The sequence below is a fragment of the Apiospora aurea genome (genome assembly GCF_038362705.1).
Source record: "Apiospora aurea strain CBS 24483 chromosome Unknown utg000010l_segment0_segment0, whole genome shotgun sequence".
In the NCBI taxonomy this organism is placed as follows: Eukaryota; Fungi; Ascomycota; class Sordariomycetes; order Amphisphaeriales; family Apiosporaceae; genus Apiospora; species Apiospora aurea.
In genome coordinates, this window is record NW_027117397.1 from 405593 (window position 1) to 416377 (window position 10785).

The 10785-nt window shown below is 55.6% G+C and overlaps 4 protein-coding genes across 4 annotated transcripts; 2 read left to right on the forward strand and 2 right to left on the reverse strand.

Annotated features, from left to right (window-relative positions):
- Nucleotides 1-433: 433 nt before the first annotated feature.
- PG986_014154 (uncharacterized protein) lies at nucleotides 434-1387 on the reverse strand (the record flags this gene model as incomplete). The annotated part of the gene is made up of 1 exon (XM_066850376.1): nucleotides 434-1387. One exon carries the CDS (start codon nucleotides 1385-1387, stop codon nucleotides 434-436), a length of 954 nt encoding a protein of 317 aa, XP_066692614.1.
- A 2686-nt stretch (nucleotides 1388-4073) lies between these two features.
- On the forward strand, nucleotides 4074-4685 carry PG986_014155 (uncharacterized protein; the record flags this gene model as incomplete). Its single annotated transcript, XM_066850377.1, has 1 exon — nucleotides 4074-4685. The coding sequence occupies one exon, from the start codon at nucleotides 4074-4076 to the stop codon at nucleotides 4683-4685; it is 612 nt and encodes a 203-aa protein (XP_066692615.1).
- A 311-nt stretch (nucleotides 4686-4996) lies between these two features.
- PG986_014156 (uncharacterized protein) lies at nucleotides 4997-6662 on the reverse strand (the record flags this gene model as incomplete). The annotated part of the gene is made up of 2 exons (XM_066850378.1): nucleotides 4997-5626; nucleotides 5661-6662. The coding sequence occupies 2 exons, from the start codon at nucleotides 6660-6662 to the stop codon at nucleotides 4997-4999; spliced, it is 1632 nt and encodes a 543-aa protein (XP_066692616.1).
- A 2287-nt stretch (nucleotides 6663-8949) lies between these two features.
- PG986_014157 (ribonuclease H-like protein) lies at nucleotides 8950-9870 on the forward strand (the record flags this gene model as incomplete). Its single annotated transcript, XM_066850379.1, has 1 exon — nucleotides 8950-9870. One exon carries the CDS (start codon nucleotides 8950-8952, stop codon nucleotides 9868-9870), a length of 921 nt encoding a protein of 306 aa, XP_066692617.1.
- Nucleotides 9871-10785: the final 915 nt, after the last annotated feature.

Consider the following 10785-nt stretch of genomic DNA (forward strand, 5'->3'; position numbering starts at 1 on the left):
TTGGAGGGAAGAAAGTCTTATATAGGTACACGCAAGTAGGTCTTTGGCTAACCTGGCAGCGGTGCACGGCCGCGGTGCCCTGCCGCGAAGGGGGACTAAACCCGGGAGGTGCAACAGAGCTTTCTTGACCACCATCGACAAATATTGGAGTGAGCTGTTCTGAACTACCAACCTCCTCCTTCCCATACGCACGATTGCGAGTAAACCAAATGCCGAGGGATATGTGCAGATGGCTTGGTGAGATATACCGAAGACGAGTGGCAATCGACACCAGCAGCAGCATTTCTGACGAGAATTTACCTGACAGAAAATGGTCCATACCGTTCTACATTATCAACTACATGAATGAAATCCAAACCCTTACCCAACTCATTTCTGCGCATTCCAGTTGCTATTGCCTCATATGGTACAGAGCTCGTTACAGCTCCTGTTTTCAGTTCCCGTCTTTCCAATCACGCTTCCACAGCCAAAAGAACCCCGAGGGTTCTCTCTCTCTATTGCCCGAAAAGTAGTAGCCCGCGATTCCCAACGGGGTGACAGCGCCCCTCCAGTCGAAATGGTGGCGGCCGAGGTACCTCTTCCGGAGCGAGACGTTGCACGTCTCCAGATCGAGGTGACCGTCCAGCCGGAACGGACCAACCATATCGACGCAGCCCCTGGCGCAGATGTCAATTTGGTTCCCTCTCTGTGCCGACTTCTGGAATCGGATCTGCTCCATCGGCGGGTCGACGCGGGATTGGGCCCCTAGCCCGTACGTGTAACACCCTTGCCATTCGCCCGAGCCTATCTCGTCCATCACCGCTCTCGTGCGGGCCTTGTACCACAGGTCCCAGCTGCCAGAGGCGAAGGGCGAGAGAGAAGGGCTGCTATTTTCCTTGGAGGGCGGGGTGACTTCAGGCAAGGGGATGCTCGGTGCTCGGTGTGTACCACCTGGACTGTCCGCCGGGATATCCGCCGACGACCGGCTTTGTTCTTGGAGACCAAAAGGGAAGTCTCTAGGGCGCGGTGGTGCGCTGTCGGGGTCCGGGAAACTCTGCAGTTTAGTACGGGCGGCCACGGCGCACGTAAGAAGTGCCATGCTCTGGGGAAGGCTATCTTGGGCCGTGCTGTATCGGTCGCCCCAATTGTTCTCAAAAGTCTGCAAGAGGCACCGGAGAGCACGTTGGACGAAATCGAGCCGGCCCCGAGGCCAAGCCCTGATACCATTAACTTGGACGATGGCAGGCGGGCCTGCTGGTTGCCATCCAACGATACGAATGGCGCAGATTGCCAAGCAGAACGAAAGTTCCAAGTCCCACGAGCTTGAAGATCTCATGAAGAATGGTGGCCCTGGGTTATTTGGCTTCAAGGCGTACATATATGCACATAGCTCATCAAGGAGCCGCATTACGTTGTCGTCGCAAACCGAGGAACCTTGACAAAGTCAACATATAGTAGGAAAACAAGCATGGGTAAACTCACAACCCCAAACTATTGACATGCTCAGAAGTCCCAAACTCTTGCGCAAGGATTCTATAGTTTTCGAAGTGACAGCTGTCTCGGGAATGGAGACAACTTGGTCGACATGTGGTAAGCCGGGTAAGGTGAAAGATGACAAGATCTTTTGAAGGGAGTCTGTAATCGTTTGTGGTTGCGCATCCAGATCGGAGGAAATGGCTGATACTGGCATACTCAGCTCGTCCCCCACGCATTGTAAGCGGTATACAGCCGTTGACATGCATTTCCAGATCAATCTTTGTTGGTCTGCTTGGGAGAGCTCAGGTGTGTCTTCCAGATTTCCCAGCTGCTTGATGATGCAGGCCATCAAGGCTTCCTTGTTCGCAATTGATCGCGACGTCACCGGAGGGATCTGTCAAACAAGTCAGCAAATAATAGGAGCAGGACCACGGCATTACCCGATAGCCTTATCAGGGATCGCAGAGGTTACATATTCCAAGAAAGCTCGCTTGAAAATGGCGCTGTCGTCGTAGGCGCTTCGAAGCGACCGGCAGCTCTCAGTCAAGGCAAGGACGTCACGAGGCGAACAGTACAGGGCGACATGATGCAGCAGCTCGACGGGCAAGGACGGGAGCGACATGGTTACAAGGTATTGGAAGAAACAGCGACGAGGAGAGATGGCAAAACGCAGGTTGCCGCCAATTGAACTGGTCAACTTGAATTGATTAATGGCAAGTCAAGGTAAGCAAGACCAATTGGTGGTGGAAATGGCGGGGGAGCTGCTGCCTGCAAGAACCGAGGTCCACCTTTAGATGCACTGCTTTTCTAGTGTAGTAGTCACTACGTCGGCACCTATTAATAGAAGCAGGCAGCCTGCAGTAGCGCATAGAAGCGTCAATTAGAGGCCAAGCGTGGCTACGGCACTGACAAATCCCGGCCTTGCTCTCTGTGAAGATGCCCGCTCGCAGACTTCTTGCTCGACGGACTGCACCCTTCCATCGCGTACTCATTGGGGGCTGTTGGTTACGCTCAGTCGGTAAGAATATTGTGATATTTTGTACATCGTGTTCGTGGGATCATCGATTCCTGGAATGCAATAGCTAAAGAGAGCTGTCAGTCCTGGTGAATATCTTGTTTCTGCCGGGCTAGCCTGGTAAGATACGAAACGTTTGCCGGATTGTCGATTTGTGGAATACGACGGCTGAAGAAGGGCGATAGCGCATGAACGATGCCTAAGTGATTGACCCCCCAACGACTGGTACTTGCCAATATCCATAGAATCGACGTGCCAAAATGCGCAAACTAGAAGAATCAACTCAATTGGGGCGTGTGTTTGGAAGTAGCAAAGGCAGGCGTTACCATCCTTGTATTGCGATGAGCTCAGATGGATCGTGGAGAAAGGAAGAGATGCAACAGAATGCTTCCAGGGGCATTTTCGGATCCAAATGTCGAAGTCACAACCAGGCACCTCATCCAGATATCAATTGTGTTGGGCCAAATTTCGCTCATCGATTCTTGCTTGATGAGGATTGGTGAACAGGTCGGGCGCTAGGGCACCATTGACCTCAACGACGGTCTCAAACCACTACGACAAAACAAGGTATGTGTGTTAGGTAAATACCTACCACACTTGCTCGCCAGTTTTCTTTGCTCTTGGGTCGTATATCAACGAACCATATAGTGCAGTTGCTCCAAATGTGGACGCCTTGGTCTCAGAAGGGTTTGTCGTTGGTTTTTACTGGCCGATATCGTTAACGGGAAGCCCTCAGCACACGCCTGCACTTGCTAATCTGAAATGGACCAAGGTTCGCTTTCTGCAGTTGCTGGTTTGCTGAAGTGCAGGCCAGTAGAAGCATTGAGTGTAGAAAACGATCTTTGAAAATTGGGAATGCATCCCAAGCAGTAGTGTAGCATTTACATATCTCGGGATAATCAGCATCATCTACATCCCCATCTACATCCCCATCTACACCCCCATCTACACACGCTATTCCACCCGGAGACGTGTTATCGACTGTTATTGCAGCCAAGAGGGTACCTAACATGCATGACGGTGGGCTTAGCCGTCTCCTGCCTTTTCTCTCGTCGAAACTTCATCCATTGTTTGTTAGCGTGCGTCAAAAAATAAAGGAGGAGGGGCTGAAGCCCGAGCGAGTGTGGCATTTCCATCCACCTCGCGCTCGTCCCCCCTTTTGACACCCCGTGCTGAGCCAAATCGAGTCGTTCCGGAAAGGCTCGCGGCCTTATTTGGACAACAGGGCGATGTAGGAAGCATCGCAGCCAGCTACAATCCGGCCGGTAACAACGGAATGGCCTCGCTGGACGTCATATACCGTCTCGTCGCTCAGTTCCTACTTGGCTTCAAGCTGACGCCGATCAGCCAATATCTGCCTCTTCGGCACGATGGGTGGGCGACGCAACGGCGACAACATGCGCATCCGAGAAGTGGACTGGGTCAACATACTAAGTTGATGATCCGATCGGCGTGGGAGATCGCAGCCTGAGCGAGGTCCAACAGGCTTCCCCTCCCCTTGTTCAGAATAGCAGCAATATGTCAATACCTACCTACCTACATACATAGATAACTCCTCGCCTCGCTCGGGCACGGCAAGTTCTTTTGTTACGCCCCGGTCGCCATGAGCGCCATCGTCTCGGTCCTGCCGGGGTATACGTTCATCATTGCAACTTTGGAGCTGATCCATCCGCCGTCGAGCACCGTTGGCGTGGCGCGCCTTTTCAATGCCGCCGTCGAAGTGGTGCTCTTGGGTTACGGCATCCAGCTAGCATCTTTGCTGTGGCAAACGATCAACAGTGATCCCCATTCCGCCGCCTGCCTTCGGTCGGTCTACATCCATCCTAAGTTCAAACTGCTTCTCGCTCCTCTGATCCTGATCTTAACATGCGTACGGGGCGGATCGAGGCTCCGACAGATCCCCGTACAAATTATACTCGCATCTGCCGCCGTTGTGGTCCAACGCATTATCCACATTCACACGGATCCTCAGTTAGCGATGCTGGCCGGGGCCTTTACGCTGGGCGTCCTCGGCAACGTGTACGCGCTAGTGTGGAACCAATTCGCGTTCACGGTCATGGTCATTGGCGTTCAGCTTCTCGTACCCGGTGGCATGACTCTGGAGGGCGAGCTCGTGGAGGAGATGTTCCGATTAGTGGTGCCATTGATGATGGGATTGTTATTGAGTGCGCTGGTCTTTTCTTGGCGTCAAAGACGGGGTGCTTTCCTTTATTAAATTCTCAGCCATACTTATGAGGGGGTACTGTTATTATGGGTGCTTTGGCAGAAGTAACAAGATAACGAAATCGGTTACTTAAGCAGAAATATGTTTATTCTCACTCATGCTATTTTCGTCTCATCCTAGTCCGCAAAGATGGCTGCGTCCACTAACTCCCCATCCACATCATCTCGTGCGTGCCGTCTTGCGGAACAACGCCGTGAAATCATTAAAAGCTCAACGCAACTCCTGCCGCAAACTAATACAACATTCTGTACATCCAACTTGGTAGTCTTACCCCCTTCTCTCTTTCTGGGATACCTGAGTTATTACAAAACAAACATGCCGACCGCCGAAACCACCGCCGCGACGGCGTAGGCCCCAAACAGCACCTTGCCCAAGTTGAAGTAGTCAGGTCCCAAGGCGCCGGGTGACGCGTTCTTGCTCGACGTGGCAGCCGAGCCGCCTCCCTGCGCGTCCGTGGGGGAGGGCACGGCGCCGGTGCCGGCGGTGCCGGCGGCCTGGATGAGGGCGGAGCAGGAGTCGTCGGCGGAGGGGGCCTGGGTGGCGGCGACGCCCTTGAAGTCGCAGGCGCTCTTGTTCTTGCCGTTCTTCTCGTAGTAGGCGTTGGCGACCCAGGCGAGCTGGACCTTGGGGGAGCAGCCGCCGAGGGCGCCGTAGGTGCCCGTGGTGGCGTTGTGGGCGATGCCGTCGCAGAGGGACTTGTCCTCGCCGCAGATGTAGCCGAAGACGTCGCCGTACTTGGTCTCGTCGTCCGTCTGGACGGTGCAGCCGAAGTTGGCCATCTCGCAGTCGCAGAACTTGGGGTTCACGGCCGGCGGCAGGGGCGAGGCCTTGGGCATCCAGCTCGCGCCCGTGGGCGGGCACGAGGGGGCCTTGTTGGTGGGCGTGTAGGCGCTGCGGGCCGTGATGGTCGGGCTGACGGTCTTGAGCTGCGACTGCAGGGAGGTGAAGTCGGGGTAAGGGGGAGACGCTGTTGCCGTCGATCTTGACGAGGCCGTAGTTGCGGGCGGCCATGAACCACTCGTACACGATGCCGCCGGAGAAGACGCTGGTCATCTTGTCGCCGTAGAGGGCGGCGACCTCCTCGAAGGGGCGGTGGGTGGGGCCGCCGTCAATGCCCTCGATGCAGCCGTATTCGGCGAAGAAGACGGGGACCGGGTAGTCGGCGAAGAACTTGACGCGCTCATCGTACGAAGACTTCTCGAAGGAGCTGTGGCCGCACCACGAGTAGACGTTGTAGCCCCAGAAATCGATCGAGGTGGCGTTGCCGGTGTTGTCAGGCTCGCAGGCGAAGTAGTCGGCAAGCTGGTCGCGGACGGGCACATCGGCAGTAGCGTAGCCCACACCGAGACTGCTGCGGTAGCCGCGGGCCTTGATGTAGCCCTTGGTGTCGCGGACGGCGGCCTTGACGAAGGCGGCAGCCTCGGTCTGGTTGGCCTTCTCGACGACTTCGTTGCCAGCAAAGAAGCCAATGACGTTGTTGTACTTGGAGAGGGCGTCAATGACGCCAGTGTAGCGCTGGTAGAGGCCGGCGTTCCAGGTGGGGTCGTCGCTGTTGATGGACTCGTCGGGCGAGGCCATGTCGGCGACCACGTAGATGTCGTTGGCGGCCAAAAGGTCCATGCACTCGTCGTGGTTCGCGGACGGGTCAATGGCGTAGACGCGGACGACGTTGGTGAAGATCTGCTTCATGAAGGGCACATCGCGCTTGCACGAGTCAATGTCGGCGAGCGAGTCGACGTACTGGGGCTTGTCGTCTCGCTTCTTGGCGCCGGTAGGACCGCCGCCGGAGTAGTCCTTCTGGTAGGCGACACCCTTCATGTAGTACTGGCTGCCATTGTTGCTGTAGAAGAAATGCTGGCCGTAGATCTCGATGGGAGGAATCGTCTTCCAGCTCTGGGCCGAGGCGCCCGTCGCAAAGAGCGAGAGGGCCGCAGCGCCCAGCGAGAGGGTCTGCGCGAACGAAGGCATGGTTGGGTTTGGGGTTTTGGTTCAGGTATCGCGAAGCGACCCGCGGGTAACGATGGTGTATAGAGGGTGTTTCTCAATGATTGACTGGCAGCAACAAAAAGCAATGCTGGGACTAATTGAATACCGTGAACGAGTGAGTCTGGATAGAGCTTGGTGACGAGGGCCAAGGCAATTCCGATTTCCAAGGGGCTTGGCACGTAGATGTAGGAAGATGGGGGAAATTAGAAGACAGACTTGACAGCGGCCGGAGGGCTGAAAAAGCAGGGGAAATAAGAGGAAGTGCTGCGTTGGGCCCGAGCAGGTGGCACTGTTGGTGGGGGGCCAAGATGGTCCACCGTTCTAGTGGGCTCAAGCACTGTCGCTCTGGGGGCCTCTTCCCTGCTTAGCTGGTCTCTTATGGGCTATTACGCGTAAGAACTCGCTGCTGGGCGGGCCGTGATCCTCGCTACGAGAAAAACAAGCTTTGCCTCTCGGGGTCCCCTGACTAGCCCGATTGGCCTGAAGTCGGCAAACGGGTATCCTCAATACAGAGGACAAAAAGCCATCAACGTCAAAGGCAACGGGTTCAACGGCAGAGGCAGAGGATGCGTGCAGGATATTTGAATTTGGAAGACGCGGAAAAGAAAGCAAGACAGCAACGGCTCGGACGGCTCCTTGGCGGCAGACCATGGGTAAACATTCCGCACCAGCAGGATTGCTGCAGGGATAGGCGTCGCAGGCTGCAGCAAATGCACTGCGCTGCACCACCAACAAACACGAGCTGACGAGCCCGCCGTCCGCTTCATGTCATCCGTTGTCAGAACGAACTAACTTTAGTCTCGCCAATCCAAACAAAATGAATCATCCTCCCAATCGTTGCAAGTAGAACACTGCCTCGATTTTCCAAAGAGCAGGGGGCTTGGCGTTCCCGATCTATCCGACCCCTACAAAGGCTTGGACAGTCGGCAATAGCACTGCCAATGGTCGACGGCGACTTGACTCTTTTTGACTCTGCTACTTGAACCCCGAAATTACCTCAACTGCTCAGTGTCCGCACTAGAAGGCTGGAAAGAAAAGCAACTTGCGGAGATCGTCAGGGGAAAACGGATGCGCTGTTTTTCGTGTCTCGCAGTCGCAACATCTGGTCTCGCTTGTTGAAACTTGAAACCAGAAACCATTCGATCGACGTGCGTTGGGAGCAGCCACCCTGTCAGCCGGTGCTCTGGCCTGTGCCTGTGCCCGCGCTGTGTGGCTGCATCTGCGCCTCGGCCAGTCTGCTTGCTGCTTTTTCCCGGTCGCTGGAGGCGCCGCCCATAGTCAACTTTCCAACGCTGTCGAATAAAAATAAACAGAGTGACTTGCACCGATTAATTCAGCAATACAAATAGAGACAATTGGCGCAATAGGCCGTTTTAATAGAATAACCAACTCTGATTATCGATATCCCACTTTTCCCCCCTTTTTTAGCCTTTTTTTTGCAATTCGAAACCGGTGGTGTACTTCACCTCCACGACCGCGAGCCAGAACCGCCTACCAATGCTGAGCCACGGCCACCTTGCGCTTGTTTGCGCATAAGCAAGTTATGCATGGTTCCACGGTATTTTTAGGATCCCCAAAGAACCGAGAGCGAGCGATCCCAGCAATCTTCACACCATGACATAATTGCCAAGACACTCAGCCAGGCAAGTGGGAGCAATGGTTACGACTGCATCAACATTGAAACATCCCGACCTTAAAATGACGTTCAACTGCCGCTTCGTTTGGCGGTAACACCGTTCTTCTGACTGCCTATCGTGTACTGATCGTGTGTCCAACAGCTTGCGTCCCTGGGCCGGGGTGATGCTTTCTCGGCAATCCCTAGCTGTCTCATACACAGTAAAGGTCCGCATTTCCTGCGGCACAACGCATCGCACATTGATCAACCATCAACCATCAACACCACACCCACCAATCCAAACCACCAAAGACCAACACTTCGCTGGCAGCGCTTCGTTCAAAATGTGGTCCGACAGTGATGACTCTTTCATTTGTTTTTGGTTGCATACAGATTCGATTGCATCTGCATCGCAGTGGGTTTGATTGCTCTTCTTGCGACCTGTGATAATCTGGATTGGGAGGACAACGTTTCAGTACTACCAGTCCCCGCCAGCTGCAAGCCAACTGGCCGCCAGCTGAACCTCAACTTTCCGAAAATGGATACCGCGAGTGGACTAGACTTGTTCGAAGTGGGAATTTTCTCGTCTCCCTCCTCAAAGTCAATACTACCACCGCTTTCTCTGCACTGCTTCATCCTTGTACAGATGTAGCCATGTATCCAACTCCAGGGTTCGCATTTGCCATACACGGGCCATCCGGCGCTGCGCCCTCGCCGCCACCTCACTCACCCAGCAATCCCGACGACCACCCACAACAGGGGGCGCTCAAGCGGAAACGGGGCGATGACGACGACGAAGACGAGCTCCGCCCCGTCAGCGCCGCCGCCACGGCGTTCTGCTGGTCCATGTGCCGGGTCTACCCCCGGGCCTGCAACCAGGCCGGGGATCCGCCGCACCAGGTGCAGGGGCCCTGGGGCTTCTACCACGCCCCCTGCGGCACCGAGGGCGAGGTGTTCGCCGACTCCCTGATCATCGCCGTCGACGGGGCGTGCCCCGGCGCCAACGGCACCGGCACCGGCACCGACACCGACCGGGCCGCCGCCGCTGCCGCCACCAAGTCGTCCGGTGGGGTCTTCCTCGGCGACCTCGAGGGCCACGCCACCAAGTGGAGAAACATTGCGTTCCGCATGCCCGACCACCCGGAGTTCCCGCACACGCGCCAGCGCGCCGAGCTCGCGGCGGCCTGGGTCGGCGCGTCGTGCGGCATGCGCTTCGCGACCGAGGGCGGGCAGTGGGACCCGACGTCGCCGGAGCACCTGCCCCGGCGCGCGCAGCACATCATCATCAAGTCGGGTTCGGCGTACTTTGTCGAGTCCGTCACGGAGCACCTGCCGCGGTGGCGGACCAACGGCTGGCGGACGGGCAGCGGGGCACCGGTGGCGAACAAGCCCATCTGGCAGCTGCTGGCCGGCCTGATGGACGAGTTCGACAAGAAGGGCGTGGGGATACACTTTTGGCTCGTGCCGCGCGAGGCGAACGCGGAGGCGGAGCGGCTGGCGCGGTTGGGCATCAAGGCTACGTTGGTTCTGGGGAGGGATAACCTCCTTCCTCCGGCGGCGAACAAGCTTCGCTGAAGAGAACATGTATTGGGTTACGGTTGATGATATACGGTTGGGATCCCGGGCTGGTGTCACATTTCATAACAAGACTTCTTTTCGGGATATAATGTCAGCGCAAGAGGTACAATTACATGTATATAGATATTAATACATAGAGCAGCCCCGCCAGCACTGTATATGGACGTAAAACAACAAGCAAGACCGGACTCCTACCATGCCGATTTAGTGGAGTCTTATGGCTATGTAGATAACAAGTACTCATCGCTCATTGCTGTTGCAGCCAAATTACGTCTTCGACACAATGATGGTTTTCCACACCGGCGGGATTGCGGCCATGACTCGCTAGCATACGCTGAACCCCTATTCCTGTGTGGGTTATGCTGCATGCTTCCACGACACCATACTCACACACCCACACACACATCTCCTTGAAGATGGCGTCGTCGAAGATGCGAGGCTTATTCACTATTCTGCGGGGGTATATGTAGGGGCCCTCTTCCGCGCTAAGCAGCGGGACTGGACAAGGGTGCTTCACTGAAGCCCGCAGTTTGCGGGGGTTGATCTAGGTACGCATCTCAAAGGTTCTCGGCCTGGTTCGGAGATAGACTCGGATGTCGGATTTGATCGAATAACTACATGTTGCACCTAGCCTACCCCGAAGCTGTTGGTTTGCTGCACGATAACCCTGGCCGCTCCATCAGCTCGATATCGTCGACCACTACCTCCAAACTCTTACACCATCCGACTTCGACCTATCCCTTTTCCCCTTTCGTCCCACTGTCCATCTTGAGGCAACTTTGATCGTGCTGCTCTCCTTATATGCATCCACGCCATGTCCGCTTTCCACCTCTTCCCCCAGCTACCACTCGAGTTGCCTCGGAGAATCTGGACCATGGCGATAGAGCCTCAACTGATTGGTGTTGGTAAGCC